Source organism: Rhopalosiphum maidis, chromosome 1 (genome assembly GCF_003676215.2).
Source record: "Rhopalosiphum maidis isolate BTI-1 chromosome 1, ASM367621v3, whole genome shotgun sequence".
In the NCBI taxonomy this organism is placed as follows: Eukaryota; Metazoa; Arthropoda; class Insecta; order Hemiptera; family Aphididae; genus Rhopalosiphum; species Rhopalosiphum maidis.
This window is the reverse complement of record NC_040877.1, coordinates 15150428-15175802: the sequence shown is the minus strand read 5'-3', so window position 1 is coordinate 15175802 and position 25375 is coordinate 15150428. Positions and strand designations below refer to the sequence as shown.

At 32.2% G+C, this 25375-nt stretch overlaps 1 protein-coding gene across 1 annotated transcript; it reads left to right on the top strand.

The window, feature by feature from the left end:
* Positions 1-25246, top strand: LOC113548637 (FK506-binding protein 1). Its single transcript, XM_026949612.1, has 3 exons — positions 1-339; positions 23038-23201; positions 24449-25246. The coding sequence occupies exons 1-3, from the start codon at positions 125-127 to the stop codon at positions 24742-24744; spliced, it is 675 nt and encodes a 224-aa protein (XP_026805413.1). The 5' UTR covers positions 1-124; the 3' UTR covers positions 24745-25246.
* Positions 25247-25375: the final 129 nt, after the last annotated feature.

The window sequence follows — 25375 nt, the reverse complement described above, 5'->3', positions numbered from 1 at the left end:
GTTCACCGTTCACCGCTCCCGAGACCACACGACCTGCCCACGTTTCCACTAGCGGAACGGCAATTTTTTCCCGATTTTTTTTTTTTTTTTTTTGCTATCAACACTCGTCCCCTCTCGGCCGACGATGAGGTGCAGCTGGTTATGCGCGTTGGCCGCCGTGGCGCTGGCCCATGCCGCCGAGCAACAGGCCACCACCGGCCAGTCCGAGACGCTGGCCAACGGTCTGAAGATCGAGTACGTGTACACGCTGGACGGATGCGAGCCCAAGTCCAAGATCAACGACATGCTGACCATGCACTACACCGGCAAGCTGGTGGACGGCACCAAGTTCGATTCCAGGTAAGCTCGGCCACAGTGTTTTTCCGTATATCGCGTTATATCATAGCAGGCATATCGATATATAGCGGATACCGCACAACAGGTGCACGCTCGTTTGACGGGCGCTCCACGTTGTTATTTGATGACACGGTGATGATGACGTATCAGACTTACACAACGAGGACGACGCGTCGCGTTGACACGTCCTGCGTCCGCTCGTCTGCGCGTCGAAGTATAAAAAAATAATTGACATCGTGAAAAAAACCAAAAACAAAAAAAACACGCTCAAATCAATCAGTGTTCAAGTATTGGCTATACATTATCGTAACGGTGGTTTTCGCGTTGTACAGTTGCTATAGTCGTCGGTTCATATACGTTCTCCTAAACACGTTTGTCATTATCAATCATATCGCATAAATAGGTAGCTACCTACCATACGATTACGGTCCAAACAAAATATAATATTATCAATGTACAGGATTTGAGCGTAAAATATCTTCTAGTGACATAATGATTTATGTATTGTTCTGAGTAAATTTTATCCGCTTTGATTTGTCAGTGCTCAATGTCACTTTGCGCTCCTACGGACAGAATAATACTTATAGGAAATCATCGAGCAGTAGTGTCCGTTTTCGGTCAATTTTACGTGTTGTCGTAGCTGTAATATTCAAGAGTGTCTCCTATCGATATTTTTCTACAACACTGCTCTGTACACAGAAGTATTTGATAATATATGACCATCCGTCAATTTGTTAAGACATCGTAAGTGCGCGTTTTTTTTTTTTCTAAATAACACGATGCAGTCTCGAAAGATTTTTTTCTCGATCCGAAACGAGGGCGCCAGCGTGTCACTGCACCTACACGTCATATCATATCAATACCTACGTGTTAAAACACTAGTCACCGCCGTTTCCAATTTCGTCCCATCGGATTATAACACGGATTATGATACACCGACACGGTTACACAACAAGTGGCGTTTGTAAATCGCTGCTGTTTCGAAAACTTCGGGAACATCAATGATAATAATTAAATTATATTGTATCGCGTATTATTAAAATATTATATTATTGCAGACGCGTTTTTATTGCAGCGATTGAATCTACTGCTGCTAATAATTTATCTTAACTGTCTACACAACAGACAAACACGCACATGCCGTTATGTGTACGGTCGTTACGGTTAATAATAATAACGTCATCACCGCCGTATCGTCGCTCGTGTTCGTACGTTTTATGTACGAAAACGCCTAGGCGGCTCGGAAGTCCTCGACCCGACATACGCGTCCGTTATCGAATAGTCGCGAGATGGGCGTAACATTTGAATTCCACGTTGTTGTTGTCGGACGTGTTAATGTTTAATCGTCAAGTTATTATATAACACGAATTTTTTGGCTGTCGCTATGACGTGTTAACATCGTGAGCATTTAAAATATAAAAAATTGTCCATTATACTTATACCCAACCACCCGTGGATTGCGCTTGAGTCAACACATCAACGGGAACGACCATTACCTACCCGTAGGGCAGTTACTTTCCAGATTTTTATGTAATATAAAAAAAATACATAATATAGTCGTAATGAAGTTCACACAGTCACATTAACAGATTATCATCGCTTTGTGGATACAATTATCCAAGCCACATCGCCCCTTGAACACTGTTTCAAAGATATATTTCTCAAATTTATTAAAATTTGTAAATACTTATTAGCACAATAATATATCTATTTACAAGCTAAAATATTATTTTATCTTAGTTTATAGTCAATCATTTTTTTTAAACTACAAGTATTTAATTTATACCTATATATATATATCAAAACATTAGAGGTCCATACATATTTCTGTCAGGTCACCCTCTTCCTTTTTCTTTCTATAGATCTTGGCTACGATGGTATATCATGTACGACATGACACGTTTTAACAATTAATGATTTTCATACGCGTTTAATGGTGGATACAATTCCGCTGGTCATTAGATTATTTTAGTTATACATGTATATTACGTACACAGTGTATTATAAATTAAAATTATAATACTATAATAATAGTAATACAATAATACTATTGTGTGCATAGAATAGAAGTTGCGTTTACAGATTAATATTATCATCGTGGACTCTGTTCTAATTAAAAACAGACTGATAACAACAGTTCGACTGAATGAAAATATAATTTTTAACGATGTTGATGTGTAACGTGTGTAATTGACAACTGTTACAAATAGTTTGTGATATAAGTGTACAACACGTATATTATACGCATTTATACCCGTATTATCGTTTTAAACGACTTCTTAACTATTTAAAAACCGGTTTTGTCGGAGAACGTATAATATCATTTTCTAAACTCGAAATACTTGAAAAACGTCTAGAATTAATATAAAAAGAATATTACTTTACCTGCGACACGTAGCCACGTAGGAACTGCGACGTGTAACCTATATATTTATTGTTAACCTAAACATTGCTTGTCGTAACTGCGGCAAAGGAGACTACGCATAGTACTGTCCAGTGTATCGGCTGTCCTTGCTTCGTTACAATGCATACGTCCTTTTTATCGTTATAACATAAAATTGTTCACCCAACGTGCATAATGTGCTTCGTCCAAGAAAACGTTTTTGAACTCTCGAGTCATAAACTTATAAGTATATAGGTACATAGTACAAAAGAGAGCGAACGAGACTTTTATGTTTAACTTTTGATCATAGCATTTTTATTTTTTGACTGTAATTAATGGTATTCATCTATGCGACAGACAACTGAAACTTGGTAAACCAATATTGTGCAGAAAATGTGCCAAAGAAAAATCTCATCATTAATTTTGAATAGATTTTCTGCCTTCACCTCACCGTAGGTATATACACCTACCTGAAAGGACCTGAGATATCTCGAGCCACCTCGGTAAACTGCAAATTAATAGCTTTCGCCCCTAATTCCCATCACGCATCCGCGCCACCCCTTTTATAGCTTTGTCCCGTGGGACCACGGTAGAAATAATTTAACCAATTTATTAAAACACGGCGCTCCAGACGACATAAAAATCCAACGCCTGTAGATAGAAAACGATAACGATAATACGTGAATTTACAGGTGAACGATTGCTCGTCAGACCTATTATTAAGCTCGGCGTGAGATGCGTATTCACAAAGTCAAGTGCGATCAATACAAATATTATAATAAACACTCAAATCGAATACCGACTGAATAATATAATTTATATTTTCCAGTTGTGATCAATAACATTTTGTAATGTATGCTCAGTAGTTTAGTACCAATAGTACCAGATAACATAGTCATGAAAACGCTCCGTCAGTTATATCTATTAATAGTGGCTGAAATATTACGTGCAGTGCGTATATACTGTATTATATGTTATTGTACAATGAGTGCGACAAGTTAAAATGTTTTTCTAAACTTAAATGATGTAAAAAATAATCAATAATATATAACGACCGGGTGATAAGTATATATTGTATTTATGTGCAGGTTTCATCGTTAAACTTGTGATATAGATATGAAGGAATATCTATAGTCTGAGTGAAACTGAATAAACAGAAACGTCTATACATAACATAATACTACAATACGTCAATAGGTTAAATTAGAGGTTAAAATATAGCTTTTATGCTTGAAACATTATTTACGAAACATTGATTGAAATCGTACCAACTATTTCGGCATTTGAAATGCTGCTGTCATCTGCATTCAAACAAACTCAGTAAGAAGCTATAAGATAACAAATTAAAAATGCACGCGTTCGTATTTATTATTTATATAGCGTATTTTTTACATACATTTATAAATATAAACAATAACGCGTAATCGTTCGGTTGATCTAAATTTATTTAGACTTATTTTGTTTCGTATGTTATATTGTATTTCGCATCATAAATATTCTTCACTTCTCTGCGGCCACAATTATTGTCTACTTAAACACGGACAATAAATATCGGACACATTCTTTATTGACGCTAATATATTCATATGCGAATAATTAATGTTGATGATGAGAGGAGTTATAGTCGGCTGTCAAACTCCGTTGAAAATCCAAAAGCTTCAATAATGAAATCCGTCACCGCAGTGTCACCAAGTTTACCGTTGCGGGTCAAAAGAACAATGGGTCGAAATATTGTGACAATAAGCTACGTGAAAATCCTTTTAGTGACAATGCTCGGGGATGTGAATGTTGCACATAAACCGCCAGCCGTTACAGCAGGAGTACAGCGATATTAAATTTATCGTTATTAGAAGATTCACAAAATATGATAATTTAAAACAATTTTTCGAAGTTATTATCTTTCACTTTGGCATAGCTCGATTAATCATAAGTCATACAGTATAGAGACGTAACGCACTATACCTATACAAAACATACTTTTGCATCCTTTCCGCAGGTTTTTGAATTTCGTAATTTTTTTCCTCGGCAAAGGAATGTAGGGAAAACCTTTTTTTGTTTTTTTTTTTTTTTAACTGAGCGTAAGATCCAGCTAAGAAACATATATTCTGGAAAAGCCGGTGTAAATCATTTGTCACGTAGTGCACGTTGGTTCGCATAGTGAAAAGGGGGAAGTTTTGTAGAATACCGTTAAAAAAAATAAAATAAACGTCCGGGTAATCGGTTCTCATTTTCATTGGGAAATGTAGTGTAGCAATGTGAGACCAAATGATAAATGACCGTATTTTATGATAACTAAATATCGCCAAAGCATTTATATTACATATATAACTGACATACGTTACTTTTTCTATGACACTACGTTACTATTATTATCCGTACGACGCTTTAATATAAATCATACACTACACCATGCTACTCTGGGCAGAAACATCGGAAAAAGTAAAACCGTTAACTTTTTTTCGGACTCGATAACATCAGCAGCAAATCCATCGAATCGTTTTCAATACGTCTTACCCTCACATCTCATCACAAACTGTACAAGTCATAAGTTTCAAACTATTCTCAAAGACGTTTTAAAAGTACAATTATTTGCTATTATCCTCAAATAATACTTACTATCAAGAATCCATTCCTTTCAAATCACAACGATAGTGGGTACCTATATACCTGTACTTATAATATTATCATCGATACTTTTCTGTAATCAATGAGTACATAATTATATACACAATAATATTATTCTAGCTGTACCTACCACAGATTCGCATGTACGCACCTGTCTACAGTTATTAAAATACAATGTTATTCATTTTATTCGAACAGAAATTTTAAGTAAATATTATTTTTAGTGATACTCGAGTACTTACCTATGTCTTGTAAAGGAATCAAAATATATTATTGTTACCACCTCAATAATATATCATGTATATAACTTCTATTATAATCATTTTCACAAATCTTATATTATATCTTTAGGTAATATTATCTTTAATAGTGCCTAATTATACCTTATAGCCTATACTGGCTATGCTAGACTATATTTAGTAGGGCGAAACCCTTTACAATCAAATTCGTACCCTTCGTTTTTTGGCCAACTCAAAAAGTTTAATAATTACTTTATGTTATACACATATAAAAGAATTAAAAATATAAGTTAAAATAAATACAATTAATGTAATATCAAAATAAAATACATGCTTATCTACGTAATTGCTGTCATTAATTATTTATTAGGTAATCGTCAAGTTTAATTTAATGACTTAAATACTTAACTACCATCGACATACAATATATACCAAGACGTAAATACTAAATAATTTTTATAAAACTCATATCATTTTTAATAGTTTTCAATTTATATTACATTATATTCTACTTATACTATTGTATATTATGCAACATAAAGTACCCAAATGTGAATATAATGTTTGCTGCATAGTAAATTGTAGTAAATACTGATCAAATAATTATTGAAAAAAAAAAATGGTATATTTTTGTTTAAATATAATATAATCTGCATACAACATATATTGTATTTTTAATACTTTTATGTATATATATATAAAATTAAGTGAATACTTAAATTTTTGATTCGACTGAAAACTACGATTTAGTATTTTACCCGATACGTTCTTTATAAAAAATCTACAGTATATGAAATCATATACAATCGAAATCATTAAAAGTAATAATAAGACAAGTGCCTTATGAATTGTTATTACAACATATATTATTATGATAAACGCGTGGTATAAACATAGAACCTCGAATATTTTATAACAATTTATTATATTTTACTAATCGTAGTTATTATATCGTTATTTCTGTAGTTGTAAAACCTATTATGTATACTTGTCTTTTGTTAAGCGACATAAAACGAATTTAATTTCTACTTAGTGGAAAATATACGTTTTTTATCGTATTAGGTACCTACTTAGTCTTGTGAACTCTTTATAATAGTATATTTAAGAAAAAAAATGTATTAAAATATATATTTTGAATATATTATTTTAGTATTTACATTATTATATTCGAATACCTTTTTCAGAAAAAAAAATATTTAGGAACTTTTTATTTATAAATTATAAACTTGCAGTTTCCATAATTTAATCAAAAATAACCTAGATGTCTATAGTATAGAATAAATAAGATTTCATTTTATTTTATTTTTAAACATTGTATAACGTAGAATTAATAAAGAATTTAAATAACCAACATTTAAAAATTGTTCTAATACGTCTTATTCGGAATAATAAGGTTTTGCTCATTAATTTGAATACAAAATAAAAGTATTCTTTACAAGAACTATCACGAAATTACTATAAAAATTAAATAAAACAGATATCCAATATTGTTTCCATTAATTCTTGTAGAATAGGTCTATAATATTATAAACAGCAATGATTCGAATAATGTTCATGTATTGCAACAGGTATTATTACCTACCCATATATCTACCTTGACTTTGTGTGTAGGTATACATACTACACTTATATATTATGCTTGTTGCTTAATACAACAGTGTGTAGCGCATAAAATTGTCTCTCATACATCTATCAACGGGAAAAAAATGAAATGTGTAAGTATAATAATATGCGAAACATTTTCGCTCTTATCCCTCGTCATTTGCAGGGATTCGTCAAGACCCGTTCCAGAGTTTACCTTATATTATGATACAACATTCGACTCGATATCATGTCGTCAAAATCATTACATTATTGTGTATTTGTGTATAATATTTCAACGAAGAATTCATACAATCGTGCACTTTTAATCAACAAATGCGTTTGGATCAAATCAATAGCTGTACACCGGTACAGGAGAAGATCGGCTTAGACGTGACCAAAATATTATACCGCGGGTCGTTAAACCGGATGAAAATAGCAGTTTTAACCGAAAATCAAATAAAAAATAGTCGTATACTTAAATTTTAATAGTTATCTTCGGTAGTATACACTCTCAGTATATTTGTCCTTTTTATTTATGTATATATAGGTATAATAGTTCGCCACAGCGTTTTATATTACCGCCGACGTTGCACATTACATTATATTATAATATTATGGCGCATCGCGTAACAGCTGCAGCAGAAACCGATTTCGAACATTTAGCCATCGCTGTACGATATAATTTTAACGACGATAACAATAATTAATACTGTCGTGGCGTCTTGACATCATTACAACAGTTACTGAAAAATAAACGTATAATCGTAAGTGGTGTTTATTTTTTTAATCACGTATATAAGCGTATACAAAGAAATTTCAATATATATTAGATTATATTATATGCATAGCGGGTTCGCGTCACATGATATCGTTTCAAAATAATTTGTTTGAGGTTCTGAAAAACGTTCGACGAGATATAATTTATCAGTCCGACTAAGAGGTAAAAACAAACAATGTTTTCATACAATCATATGATATTACATTGGGCGCGTTGAACGATGAAAAACGATGACGTCCCGCCAAGGGAAAAAAATCGGGAGTTGTCGAGCCGCAAACGTCGCCGATGGTTATTATAATAATATTCGCGTTGCATATCATTGTAATACACACGTGCAATCGTACGTGATTATTTTTTCTACTGAATTGTTATTGTCTTATCTGCTGGATTCGACCTGGGCGACCGGGTTGCAAGTGTTGGGGGAGGGGGGCGCTACGGTTTTTAAACGTGCGGCTTCGACCCTTTCACGTCCCCCGAGAGTCGAAGAGGGTTGTTATCACGTAGGCGTGTGCCGCAGCAATACCTACAACACACGCACCTACCTATATATAGGTATATATATTATATAGTGTGTATAAGCTCTGGTGCGTTTTTATGAATATTTCACAAGTCGCTTGATTAGAACACCATACTTATATATATATACACATTTGACTATGTATATAAACACACGAGAATTTGGTGATTTTTACACACACCCCTCGTACGGTCGCCGACTACATATTTATAATGAACAGACTGCACTCGGTTATACATAATAATATATTTACAATATTTTAACGGTACGTTACATACGGTGAATATATTATAATGTTATCGTCGTCCGTCGCACTTCGAAGTTCGTTTGTTATGACGTTTTAAACGCACGCATAACCCACTACAATTTATAGCATCACACGATCGGAACAACGTTTCTACAGTGTTCAGTCACACATGATTATCGATCAAAGGTTAACAAAAAAAATCGGTAGTCTGCGATTCCAGTTTTGCAGCGAGATTTATACGTTTCCATCTTCTCGGGTCGTATACGCGTGTATAGGCTTTACGCTCGATTTTTTTCCAATTGTATAATATAGTATAAAAAAAATAAACGTGCGTGTATACATATATATATATATATACACCTATGTATTTGTGGTACAGTACCTGCAACCATTCGACCGAGGGGAATAAAAAATGACCTCGCGCTCAGACTTGAGACTTTATGCACGGGGGAGAGGAGTTCTCCATTAACTTAACGTAGCCTGGTAAACTGGAAACCGAATTTTTCGATTAACCCGCCAACGAGTCTACGAATTATGGTGCGTGTTTTCTAAAGGTTTTATATCAAATACCATGCAGCATAATATTTGTAGAGGTATAATATACGCACGTCGTGGTGTTTTAAAAAATAATTTTACCGATTATTTTCTGGATAAAATGCAAAAAGATAAATATTTATTGTTGACTTACAAAACACCAGAAACACAAGCATAATAATATGATGGTTTAAATCTTGTTTAATTTTTCTTCTTTCCTCATAATATACATTATACTTACGTATATAATGTACTAAGATAAACAATTTTCCTATAAACAATACAAATAACTCTGCAAAAATCGTGTCTATTGCGCAGTTTAAGTGTAAATAAATTATTATACCTGTAACAAAACAATAAATCACTGTTTTGAAAATATATGGTTTAACAACACTTATATGGATATACGACATATTTTAATTTCTATTCTTTTTATTTAAACTAATTCCAAACCAATGTACAATTGGTTGTACATTTGTAAACGTTTTCAATTTTTTTTTCTGAATAAAGCTCAACCGATAGGAGCCTTTTGAAATATCAATCAATATTAGGTTCTTAGCAATTTACTTTAAAAATACTCTCGTTCATCATGCGTGTATACAACTGCTAGTTGAAGTTTTCTAAGTATTATCAATGTAACGAATCTCTTATTGATTTTATACTAGTTCTATGTCCGTAATTTATTACAATTCTTCAGAAACTACTCAAAATATATTGGTAAAGGAGATAGAGATAAGTCATGGCTGGATCCTGGATGGATAGTGGGAGTAGCGGTGACTAGCGAGAGGGGCGTAAAAATCAGTCACGTCGCACATATTTAATATTAGGTATTATTTCTTTACGAGTTTCCAAACGGGAAAAATACGATTTTACAGTAAAAACTTATCCATTGCCGACCAAATACATGGCGAATACATCACACATCTGTGAATATCCGGTATTACATGTATATATCCGAAAGTCATACTATATAGTATATCATATACACTGCGTGAAGTAAAATAACATTATGGACGCAATGCGTTTTAATATTATTACAGACATTATGTATGTGGTACATTTATATAATAATAAACTGATGTGGGTTCGCGACGCCGCTGCCGGTCAGTGTGCGTCTGAAAGAAAAACACGAAATGGATAACGGAACTCTTTATTCCATTTATTTTTTCACGCATTTTGTGACGAGCTTTATATTATAGTAAACATGAAACGTTATGTACAACGTGGCGATACTTAAGCCATTCCAACAAAAGCGACCACGGTGGCGTAGATTAGATTCCAACTTAGTTAAAATTAAGGTCTGAAAGGTCATTTGAATTTTAAATGACCCAAAGAGAGAAAAATCGCTTTTGAAAAATATAATAACCCTTCCCGAAGAATTTTCACTTTTTTCCATTTATGTTTGTGCCACGGAAAAAAAATAAATAATAAAATTAACCAAGCTCAAAGCCGCTTTATTATATATTATACTACGTCCAACCCCGCGTCATATTTTTCACCGTAATAATGATTTGTTTTTCATTTTCAGTTGTATGCATGTACGTTACTACGACTTACAGTCGTATGAAAAACAAAAAATTTCATACCAACACCGGTAATACCGGTTTTGCATATTATACTCGTGACCACATATTTTGATCTTTTATACGACAGCAGTTTTTGCGGCTAAAAATACCTGCGACTTAACGGGTCGGGTGTTTGACGAGTTTGAGGATTCTGTCCCGGCAACAAATAGCATAATATAATAACAATAATAACCAGGAGAATTATTAAACACATTATGTACAGAGGAGGTGCATATAAATACTTACACTAAATACACAGAGTTTATTTACACAGATTCACCTTATGATTTATAATTTAAATAATTATATTTTATTCGCACAATATCTTAGAAAGTAAATTTTAGACTTCCGAAAGTGGCCGGGTTATGGGCTTTACACGTTGACGTCACGTTTATAACAGTAAAAACAATATACTTGCACGCAAAAAAATAGCTGTCGTATCTTTATTTTTCTGCTGGAAGAGATACGATGTATTATTATATTAATCTATTTATTCGTATGGTGAAATATATATATATAGTAGTTGGTTACAAAGACGCGAATATTAACCGACGTTTCTTTAAAAGTTTACGAATAATCTTCGCGTCATTATTTTAACTAATTACATACAATTCAATATGATTTTCTATGAATATGACTAACGATAATGATAAAAGTATTTGAAATACAAAATTTCTTCTTATAATATTATACAAACCCGCCGGAAGATTGAAATGTACACGTCGTCATCGTGTAATACACCACTCATAAAAATAGGAGTCAATTCGTAACAAAAATATATTTTATAGGAAAAGTCTACGAAAAACCAAAGAGGCTATATGGAGGCTACATCTTAAGTATAAATACGAGAGTCCACAATCTCTTTACAAATTTTTTTCTCATAACTCTACTTTTCAATCGACTGCACAAACGTCTCAATATATTATAGCTTATTTAATTCTTATACCAACGTTAATCATAATAGTATGGCTTGTATATTATGTAAGCACTATATAAATAATATTAAATAGGCATATGCCATATAGCCAACTATTTTTGTGCTGTATTTTGAATTTCTGAAATAATTTTTTCAACACTAATTAGATTACCAACATCAAACGAATCCCCGAGGAGCATTGTTCATGAGACGACAACAACGAGTGGGCTAACCTTTTTGCGTTTACATAGATTATACCTCTAATAACTAATATTATATACTACATATTAGCATATTACTATAGGTAGGTACATACGGTATAATAATATAATAGTACGTAATACGGTAATATTACCTATACGGTTTTGCCTCGAAAGAGTTTTCGTTTTTCTTACATACTTATTTTGTTTAGTTAGTCTTATTTTTCATATTATATATGTATACTATACCTATATACCTATATTATACGTAAGTCTATGAGAGGTACCTACATTATTACTATGATTTTATGAATGACGTTTTATAATACTTTTTTTTCAATACTGACTCGAGTAAATCGTATATTTTTTTGCCCCGCTTGTTTATATATCATATAACAATAACAATAACATGTAACCTATACAACGTTTTATATAGGAAGGTACTTGATAATTTTCGTAATACAATAACCGAGAACGTGAGCTGACAAACTGAACAACTACAACCGTACATCAATAGTTAGTAGACTGTAATATGACAGGGTAAAAATTATATTGTGTAAAAAAATAAATATTGTAAGTTGACACAAAACAAATGAACGCCTACGCACAATTTCGACGAGAGTTTCACTACACGAATCATAAAAGTAATTTAAGTGGAAAATACTTTGTTTCCCTGCTGTATATATGAAACATTCAATGTACCTATGTACTATACAAAGAGTGAACTGTAAAAAAATGTAATTAAAATCCATGCACAATTTAATAAAAAATAAACGCTTGAACGTTTTAGAGTAATTTATTATTAAAAAAAAAAAGGAATTTTAAACTTTTATTACAACTGGATAATAATTTTATAATATAATATACGAATAAAATAAAATACGATGTATAACTAATTTACTCAGCTGCTTGAAAACAGTTGTAAACATTAGTGATCACATCATGTTGTGGCACGAACGACGAAGTTTTAAATTATAAACTTAAATCCGATCGTATCGTGTAATTTTATTAATTTAGATTCATTTTGTGTGTGAAAATCGAAAAATATGCTGACAATGACAAATATTATAGCGTCTGTTGCCTTTCAAACTTTATTTTCTACCGATTTATTCATTCACATAGTCATTAAATAACCCACAACCGTTTCCACAGTTATAACTATGTTTTAGTAATTGTATAAGCATATTAAAAATAGTGCAAATATAAATTCAGGTGGTTTATACAATTATTTTCCAATGATCGTTTAATAACGTGGTTAAAATTAATAATGGTATAATTTGATTAGGATTAAAATTCATTCGTATGTTTAAAATTTAAAAATAATTTTAATAAGTCATATGTTAAAAAATTACGACGCGTGGTTAAATTTAAACTTTCTCTGTCAATTGATTTTGGATTCATGATTATGGAGGTTGGTCGGTTAGAATTATAACAATATTGAGAATACAATTTTGTATGCTATACATTTTTTAAACGGTACTCTTTGTTTACACGCATATATTATGTTTATTTAGGGCGTCAGGGCGACGTTCGTATTTCGTATTAATTATTATCATGTATTTTGTACGCGTCCATTGGTGTTCAGAGAGAAAGGGTGAGAGAGAGCTTTGAGGGGAAATCAGAAAATTGAAACGAGTTCGCTGTGTAACTGTACAACACACTGTAGTAGTACAGTTCGTACAACCTGCCTACCTACAGCCTATACTACATATTATTGTTATACGTCGATATTCGTGTAATATATAATATATAATTTTACCGTAGGTGACTAAATTCTGGCGCGTCATCATTAGCTTGCTGCAATGTGTCGCGCGCGCGTTAAAATTGACATCCGGCGGAGTTAAAAGGAAGTCCTCGAATGACAATACGAAATTTTATATATCGACTAGATGCCAGTCAACGTATACACAAGCAGTGTGTTTAATAATATTGTGCGGGTTCAGCGTTTCCCTTTGAGTAGGTATCAATAACAAAACGGAAGTAGATAAATAAAATATACATATAGTAACTATATAATATGTGGTAGATACAATACTGCACGCCATTATGTAATACGCGTAACATATCATTATTATTATTACACGCATCGTAAGATTCCGCGAATTTCTTAAAAAACACATTCGATTTAAATCGATATTATTATGAAATAAATAATTATAATATGTGAGTTGCTTCCATATAATTACAACATTTTTACGAGTTTACTAAAAACTAAATAAAAGCGATAAACAAATCTGCCCAATATTATGTTACGTACACAACTAGTATACCTTTATATAATAAATATTATAAGTAATATGCTGGCTTGCAACTTCGCTGCGGTTTTATTTGTTTGCCACAAACAAATAAAGTATCTACATGTAGTTCACCTTCACCAAAACCTTTTATAAAAAGATTAATTTTTTATTTGGCGCGCACCAGAAATAACAACTCAAAACAAATACACAAAAATGGAGAAAGTTATAAAACAGTATTTGCTCCGATATATAATTATCTACGATAAACAGAACGATTGATAAATAGTAAACATACCGTACAAGCAAAATTATAAAACTAAATCTACATATAATATAGTTTTTGAATAAATGTAAGTTAATTAATTAGACAAATTATCAATACTAATTTATTATTGTTGTACAGTCTTGTTAAAAAAATAAATTGTGGTAAAAATATAAATTTAATAAAACATAATTTAGGTATTAAACCTATACAAATATGGTTGTGATGATTATTCACCAATTATCCATGTAGAAAGAAAATGTAATATTTATGGAGGTTTAAAAAGTAATCAAAAATGACTATGATGCGTAGTATGATGTGTGTAATATAGATTAGACGATTAAGGTTCTGGAATTATTTAAAGATGAGATTTTACTTTCAATTAGTAATTAACAAACGTGTTAAGATATATCTAAAATTTTCCTTCAGATTCAAACGATTACAATACAACAAGATACTAATTATTAATTAACAACAGCGCAATGTACCTAAATATATGTTACACGACATACATTTTCAAATCCTCCATACTCACTATGGGTTTACATGGTACATGGACGACGTGCAATTTATAACCGTTGGTCCCGACGTGAAAAATAGCGTTTTGTCAGAACAGGTTAAAACGAACCTATAAAAAATTACCCTCTATCTGGACAGGTTTAATATAGCAATTAATAAATACATACGAGGTATCTCTTTATTATAATGTATTCGTATATGATTCAAATATTTTATAATTTATAGTTAGGAAAGTTAATAAAAACCATAAGCACAATAGTTAAGTGAACACGATATCATTAAATTAGAAGCTGATAATCAACAAGTTATACATTTAACTTACTAAGGTGAAGTTAATATAGAAAATAATATTAACTTAACTCGGTTACGTGAATATGGTGATTGGTCTATGAATAAATTACATGAACAGTATTTTTTACCTATCTACCTAATTATTGTATAAAATTATTTTATCAAGAAACCTTTCAGAAATTATGGTATTATTACTATTTTTATAATTTATTGTAGAATTACCCATTACAGTATTATTAAATAATCATATGAAATCGTAAAACCAAAAATGTCAAAAATAGTTTTAATTTAAACTTGATGCGGATTATTTTTAAATCACCTGAAAAACCGTTGTTATTTCAACAGCCAATTAAACTAGTTGAGGTCTTAAGTTAATTAGAAAATGAACTAACCTTAAAAGTTAATGCCCTCGCCCTTCGCGTACACTATGTACCTATAAAACATATACGACGTATACCTTAACGCAGTGTTATCCATAGCGGATATAGTGGATATCCGATATATCGGCCGACTGACGTCGGAAGGGAGTTAGCGAAATGAAAAATAATAACGATAATAATACCAAACAAACAAATAAATAAAACGCGTGTACGTAAAATTGTCTCGCCCGCAGCACCGTCGACTGTGCCAGCAACCAGTGTATCATAATATAGTAAAACGATATACGATAAACCGTCCGACGGGCGAAAGGTCCGGCGGCCTGCTACTTACCTAAGCACTACACCTTTATTGGGTTGTTGTCGTCGTGTGGGTAAGCGGCTGACTTTCACCGTGCACGCTTTCCAAACCGGATATGCGATCGTAACGATATCGTTTGCTTCCGACTGTGCGCGCGAGCGAGCGAGCGTCCGGCGCGGAGCGCAGAACGACTTTCCCGCGATTGCGTGGGCGGCCGCGTTCATAATACAACGATTATAACTATTTTAATTCAATTTATAATTTGATTACGCGCGTGTGCCGTCGCGACACGTGCACAAGGCGTTTTGCGCTTTTGCGTAGTAACGCCAAATACTATTATTTAAAAAAAAAATTATAGATTTTTACAAACGTTAAATTTATGTAGTAAGTATAATAGTAATTATGTGAAATGGTATCTAATAATACTTTAGTGAAACGTGCGAATAGCTCTCGTAAACGATTAAAAAGTTTGATGATTAATTAACAATTAAAACGCTGATTTATAGTATAATCGATGGTAGTTGATAGGTACACGTAAAAACCCGTAAAACAATGATCATAAATTTAAAAAAAAAAATGCAGTCGAAAGTACTCAGAGTATACAGATGATAGAGGAGTATAACTAATAACTATATACCTTTTCTCAAACAGAGATTTATGAATTGGGCACCCCTTGAAATTGACCGCACGACCGACGGTTGACGTCATGAGACTTCACATCACAATATAATATATGACCCGTATACGTTTGTACACAGTGCCAGACGATCATTTGTATGCGTTATTGTTATTACATATTTTGCATATTTGTCTATGTGCTCGTGTGATTACGACAATGTTATGACGTCGTCCAAAACGCCAATGTAAAAACGCGAAATATTGTAGTGCGTACGATAACACTTTTGCGAACATTTTGTTTTTAACTCCTGACAGTTTAATCCTCGTTTGTCGATTTTTCGGACTCGTAGGCATTTCGGTGCAATATAAATGAATAAATCAATATTCGCCATTAGTATTCGTGTTAAACGAGAGTGTAAAACAAGCGAGTTCCATTATGTCTTAGCTTATATTTTAGCATATCGTATTCGTAGCGGTACGCATAACATGTCTAACATACTATTAATATTTAACATGTGGTTTGTGGTTACACGTGCACCAGGTAATACGTTATAGCCGTTATAGGTATTAGTTTTACGACTGCACTATGATCACGTTCCGGTGCGCGTTTGACAATACGATCCGGTGTCGATATATGAGACAAACTATTTCATATATGCGGCCCAGGTCTATTATATACCACGCCAGCGGTACATGTTGCACTTTGTATTTTGTACATTTTTTATCGATTTTTTTTTTTTTTGGCCGAGGCTATTGTTTTATTTAATATGGCACACACACGAAACGTGTACAAAAAAGTGCTGATAACGAAGTCAGTTGCAAAAAAGTTTGGCAAGGCACGTCATTAAAATAATACCCATCATATAGGTAACACTACTCACTGCCATCGATACAACCAGCTATTCCGCACGTTCTACCTAAGCAAACCCAAAAACATAAACCTTTGATGTTTAATTGAAACTGATCATAATAATATACGCTTTCATCGCGGATATTTCGCAGTGCTATCGCGATAATAAATAAATAATTTTTCCGATCTATAGGAGATAATATTATATTATAAAGTACATAATCGTAAATGATCCCCTCCACGACCACAAAAAATATAACGATCAATAATTACGTACACGACGATAGACATTATGCACCCGGTTTCTTCGATTTGTGTTTTGTTAATTTTCTGTTTAACATATTTACCGTTTTGAAAAGTTTTCCAGGAGTTTTCTTTGGAGAAACAAATTTAAAATAAACAATATTATAAATTTCGCATGAATAATAGCGCAGTGTTATTATTACCAAATCGCGTAGCAAATTATGTATAACTCGCTAATAACTTTTTTTCATCTAATATTTACGTGCATAATATTATGGTTTGTTTTCATATATATATATACATGAGTCAAACGATTTGAATAAATAATTACGCTTCAAAAACGATGACGTTAGCCCGTCTGTTAAACTATTAAAATTATAATATTCGAAGTCCATTAGGTATTATTGATATCGTACATAACAATATCTATTATATATTATATGCGTTTGCTTTTTTTAAAGCGTATTTCAAATATATCATTTAAGACATACCTACATATTCCGAGTTTTAACTTGATGAGTTAACTTCTGTTAAAAAAAATTTTGAATAAATTCGCATTGTCAATTAATATTTTTATATATTTTTTTTTACACAAAGTGAAAAATGTTTATACAAATAACGTCTTCGTATTTGATAATCATTATGGACTTTATCGATTTAAGTATAATTGGTAAATTATTATTACTTACTTATAAGTTTTTAGCGTACATATTTCTCCGTGCAGAATATATAAAAAAAACATTTTGCGTGCAAATAAATCATTTTTTAATCACGTTAATTTAATATTTTAACGTGACTTGCGAGATAACCAAATTCATTTAATACACCGCGCAGGACTTTATTGAATATTACATAATTTATACAATACGGCTGTGGCATAACGACACGTTGTCGAATAATGAATAATGCAATATTATATCTCGTTGCTGTTTTTAGTTTCGTGAATTATCATGTGTCATCAATATATTATATGCACGGACTACGCTGCGTCCAGAAATTACTGAAAGGTATAACGATTTTAAATATATCTGGTGCCCGTATTTGGTAAAATATTATTTTTGGTCCGAAATAATTTGATTCGTTTTAGCGGCTTTACGCGACTATAATATAGAGCTTCAGAAATAAAACGTGCTGTCGTATAAAAGTAATAATTTCAAAAACTAAGTTTTGTTAAGAAATTATTGGAGCTTTTATTTTCTTTTTCGTAAACGACCGCTTGTGGTGCTATTTAAAGTAAGTGTTTTTTTTCTTTTTATTTTTGTGCACGTCGTCTACACCTTTTGGATTTTCTTTCTTATAATTACGAAAGTTGCGGCGGTTATTGCAGAAGCGTGTACCTGCGCGCGGCTGTGAAGTTGATTATTTGGAAATGGTAGAGGTTTTTTTTATACTCGTCATTTTACAATCTTTTTAACGATTGTAATATCAATATATACATTTTCCGCGACACTTTTTTTATTATACACGTGCACACTTGTAATATTCGTCGTAAGAAGTAATTTAAATTCAAAAAAATAAATATAAAACGAAACACAGTTTAGTTCCAAAAACAATTGTGGACAACACAATTATTTATTTTTCAAAATACAGAATTTTTCACAAAGCTATAAACATTTGTTATAGACATTTGAAACTATGAATAAAAATTATTTTACATTCGTAATAATAATAATTCAATAGATATGTTATAATGACATAATACTATTACATTTACAGGTACAACTATTATAATATTATTATACCCTTTAGACTATATTTATGTTTACAATACGAATATATGATAATACATGCATATTATAGGAAGTGCCTAGAGGATATAGGTGTACTAGTTAATATCATTATTACGGTTGCAAAAATACCTCGACGTTTCTACGAAAACTGTACAACATGTCAAGAACACGTAATAAAGAGATGGTCATCATTTTATAATATTATATTTCCACAAAATGTCCTGTGATATTGAAAAAGTTTTTATGATTATTATTATTATTATTTTGTATTGTTGATGTGAACACTTTGAGTTTAAAGGGTTAAAACAAAGAGAGTTTAGGAGTAAAAATAAGTAGTAAAAAATCTTTTCAATTACAATATCCCTACGTGTGTCCCACACTCACTGCTTGTATAAAATAATGTATACTGTATGTCATGCGTCGTACGTAATATACATATTATAATATGTGCTTGACGTGGTATGTTCGCACCTCCCTAACGATGCAAAGGAAAGAAGGAACAAAAGACGAACAAAACGCCGACAACTAGTTTTTAAAATGTCAGACACTCCGTATGGTAAATTATCGAATTTTTTTACATTTCTAACACTGACATAAATGTACATTCGTTTCTCTATAGGTAACCGTGTGTTTAACGAAAATAATAAAAAATTAAAAGTTTGTCCACACAAAAAATCATCCATTTTCGATAAAAATAGACCGTAAAGTGTAGGTAGGTAAATAGGCTATTTTTATAATTATTACATTGAAAAAAACAGAAAATGGTTTGTAGATATTTAATAAACGCAGCGTAGTCTTCATAATATATATTATTATGTATTCATAAATTATTCATATAAACCGCATGGTAGAACTTTTTAATTATTACATTATAATTGTAGGCACTTGCCAGTGCTTTTTTTTTTTTTACACGTTTTGCGTGAAACTAAATCAAAACCAAATATATTTAAATAATGAAGCACGGAAAAGAAAATATAAAAACGATGGTCATAGAACTATACTCAAAAAATATTACGAAAATTCCTAGACGTTTTCATGACAAGAAGCAGGTATAATATATTTAGACTTCATTATATGCATCATTCGATATTGATTTATACCTTGAAAATATGTAAACACGATGATGATGATAATAATATATAACATATACCGTATAGTGGGGGTGGCATCATATTATGAGGTTTTGTCTTCGGAGGTGCACAAAAAGCCAATATTCTCTTGTGTGTTAGGGGCGTCAAGCCACTCTTTCTTCTTTTCTTTTACGATTTGTTTACGTGATTTTACCGTTCTACTCCTCCTCCTCCTCCGACCCGTACGATGACTTTTATACACGCACTTCTATTAACTTGCATGTCAGGGATATGCCACGGCCACAATATGCAATACACGATATATCGCACACACATATCAATTCGACCGCCCCGGTTCTAAAAACTTAGAAAACAAATTTAAAACTCCGAACCGTCAATTATTTCGTCAGGGCTGATAATCAAAACGCCATTCTTTACTGTCAGAAGCTAACTGTTTAGTTAGCAAATTCATAAGAAACCTCGACGTGGCCGTGTATCCTCGCCATGTCTTCGGAGCGTATAGTAAAACCGAGAACAAAAGTTGTTGTGGTCTTTTTGTATGTAGGTTAAACGCGATAGTCGTCTGTTTGAATACAAAGCAACGAAAAGGCCACCGAAACCAGGAAGCAACTTCCTCTCCAACCTCGTACGTATTTTTATACGGGAAGTAATAGATATGAATTTATCGTTTATATTTGAGAGGGTGAGCCTAACATGTATTGTGCGCTGTAGATGATGACACCCCTGTCCCAATTCCTTACTTCCATATCCGGTATCTTAAATCTATATGAAATTATAATATGACGGTCTTCTCCACTTTTCCCTTGTACGGTTATCATCGCTTAATATATAGCTCTTTTATCAACTATTCCTTCTTTTAATTTACGATTTCTGAGTGTCATCGCCGCCCCCTTCCCCATCACAGATCATAGTGATATTATGTACGTTTAATTATATTAGTACACACACTTGCACACATATTATACACGACTAACGTGCGTTTGTGTATTTATATATTTCTAAACTTTTAACACACCGGGGTCGTGTTTTAATCAATGATGGTGAGAACTCGTTATACACACATGCCGCGTGTCCAAGTAGGAAAATAGTTTTCGCCAAACACGCGAAAAGTTACCTCATTTTCAGTACGGCGTTCAATTATAAACGAATATATCCGGAACGCGGCGAGTGCGATCCACCTGGTTTTTTTCCTCTCCCATAGGTATAATATATATACAACGCCAAACCGCACAGACTTACGTGATAATAAGTAATATCGTAAGTTTTTTCACAACAAATACTATATACGTACAGTCGCGAATAGAAAACGAATTCGCAATAATTGACATCATACTGACGACTGGCATGGCTGGATATTCACTTGTGCACACACGTCACACGCGCGCGCGCCCCATCGCGTCCGTCGTCGGTCACATCCAATTTTTGCGGTGATTAATATTGATGTATAACATACTGCATATATATTGTATACATTATTTTACATTACGGTCCATTCGTATTCGTCCACTGCACGCAAACACGTGCGCGACGATCCCCAACCAAAAGTGCAAAATATACATAGGAACATCACACGATAAATTCATTGATCCTGTTTCAGCTGCATATATACGTTAAATAATATAACACTATGTATAAATATGCTTACCGCTCAACTCTTATTTACGGTTATTTATTATTTATGTATAGGATATCTATATTATTTCGGCTATGAGGTCTAAACGGCGTATTTCTAATTTTTTTCTTGTTTATCATGATTAGTTCATTTATTTGGAATGGTAACTATAATGTATATGTATTATAGCTTATAACTTTTAAGGCTACGAACATATATAATTTATATTTATACAGATGCATATTTTGTGCCTCTTATTTCTAGATACGCCCACTACGCTTACATAATACATATAATACGATATGTGCTTTACTTTACTACTTTACTATTTATTTAAGAGAAGGTATTTCTAAAATATATTAAATAATATATGGATTTCGTTCTACGGGAATCAAAAAATACTAAAGGTTAAATTTTTCGACACTGCAGCAGCAGCAAGAATACATGTATAGGTATTACGTGTACGCACATTCCGACCCGCGGTTAAGAGGAAAAATTAATTTCGTTTAATTTTCTCCTGCGATGGTCGTTTCTTGGTGTCCGCGCGTTAAAAGTTTGGACATAAAAATGGGAGAAAAACAAAAAAAAAAAACTTCACAATGGCCAAAGTTTGGCATGGCCATAATATAATAGGATGAAGCGACCGCCACCGCGTTGCTATATATATACTAATTATATCCGCGCGGTCGCCCCTACAGACTCAAAAGGTCCTTTGGGGCATCCGTGGTTGTTTCGTCCACCTCCTTCATGTGTGTTGTGTATATATATATATATATAACTTGGTCTCGCACCCGATGAATTCTTTATGGACATGCGCGTGTACGACGACCTTTATGCTCGCGAATTTCTATTTTCTAAAAAAAAAAACCAAAAAATTATGTGTAACTATACCTATTCTTATGCTATATACGTTATGTGCATTTTAAAATTCATGAAGTTTGTAGATTGTAATACGATTTTGTTTTTTATTACATTTTTGCAGTCATGACCGAGACCAGCCATTCACTTTCCAATTGGGCGTGGGACAAGTGATCAAAGGATGGGATTTGGGATTGACCAAAATGTGCGTTGGCGAGAAGAGAAGGCTGACCATACCTGCCAATCTAGCTTACGGTGACCGTGGAGCCGGAAACGTCATTCCCGGAGGTATTTACTACTGTGAAAGCAACAACAATTTTTTTAATATATTATTGCTAGTGCGGTTTAAAAAACTTTAAATATTCACATCGTATAAATAAAGGATTGTAATGAAGCTCTGCGGTATTCTTGCGTATAGAATAAAACATTTTTAGGTGCAACTCACTTGTTACAATAGCATCAAAATATTTTAAATTACTATTTTTTTTGTAATCATATAAATATATAATATGATCAGACAAATAAACAAAAATCGATTTATAAATTAATTTAATTTAATAAATTGCGTGACTGGTGCGCACTTTTAAAGGCAATACCTTCTCAAGTAACACATATAAAATAACTTTACACAATTTTAATTTTAAAAAAAATTTCTGAAAAACTGCATTACAAATTGAAAAAACGATACAATTAAATTTCATAAATACTATATTTTAATTACTTTTTTAATAAAACGCATTTACAGCTGTAACACAATACATCCAATAACTAGTCTGCCCTGCACATATAAAATATTATGCTACGTATTTTATAAATTGTCACAAAAGAAAGAAAAAATAACAATTATAATTGTATTAATTATGATTACAAAATATATAATTTGTCTAAAACTATTAAAAATCCTTGTATACGCAAGCTGTGTGATTTTATATTAATATATAATAACATGGATATACCATGATTTATACATGTCTATAATATAAACATTAACCTAATAATTACAATAAATTTTTTTTAATATTTTCTTCTAAAATACAAATTTGCAAAATTTTATATTTTACAAAATAGCATGAATATACTCATTGTGGGAAAATAACTTTAATTAACTGCAGTGAAAACAGGCGAGAATATATCAAAGTTCATGTTTATAATGTTAAAAAAAAAATTATGTTCGAAGTATTTATATAATACTATATAATATTTTTACTATATCATTTTTTATTACTTTAAACACGGAGTAATATACTAATGGGAAATATCTTATGATTATCTAAACTAACTAATCAATTTTCAATAAAATAAAAATATCTTGCCACAAAATTGTGATAATAATATCATATTATACACTGTACGCAACCAACTCAATTAGCGAGTGCAATTTTGTCACAACTTCAATTTAAAAATCACGAGCATTGCCTTTTAGTTTTATCAAATAATTAAAATATTTATTACTATTATTTATTATTAATATATTGTGGTCTTCTACCGCATGTAAAACAGGACTGTACTAATAAGCAGGTATATGATATGTTTAGGAGCCACTTTGGTGTTCGATGTCGAGCTATTGAACGTTGGCGACCAGGCCCCAACTACAAACGTGTTCAAGGAGATCGACCAAGACCAAGACAAACAGCTGTCCAGAGACGAGGTGAGCGAATATCTGAAGAAACAGATGGCTGCGGCTGAGGGTGCGGAGGGCGGCGATGATATCAAGCAGATGATGTCCGACCACGAGAAGCTCGTTGAGGAAATATTCCAACACGAAGACAAGGACAAAAATGGTTTCATATCGCACGACGAGTTCACCGGGCCCAAGCACGATGAGCTTTGATGAGGGACACGGAAGATGTATGTGTATGGGATGGGAGGGGGAGCGGTTCGTGGAATTACGCCGCGCACGTTATCATAATATGGTATACTACAATATATAATATATGTATACGCATTAATATGATATCTGGACGGAAGTGCTCGCTTAATCGAGGTACTCCAGCATTATTTTTCTTATTATAATTATTATTATTGTTTTTATTTTAATTACTTTAATTTTTAACGGGAAGTTCGCCAAAAACAAAAAACCAAAATTCCTCCTCGAGAGGAATGTTTTTATTATTTTATTTCTTTTTACGAATAATATAATATAATATTTATTTGATTCAGACACAAAATTAGCATAATATACATCTTTATAATATTATTATATAATATAGTCGTAATTGGACTACTACTATAAGCATATACTATACATTTTTTATAGTCCGCGGATTTTTTTGTTTAATTGAAAACTTTTGTAAGAAGACTGTTGTAATAAAATGTTTTATATATACAATTCATACTGTGTTTATTTTTTTCTATTTATTCTTGTAAAGTTATACGCATATTTATTGTATATAATATATAAATGGTCATACGGCACTAGTAAGTATAACCATGCCATCTAACCCAATATAATATACAATATA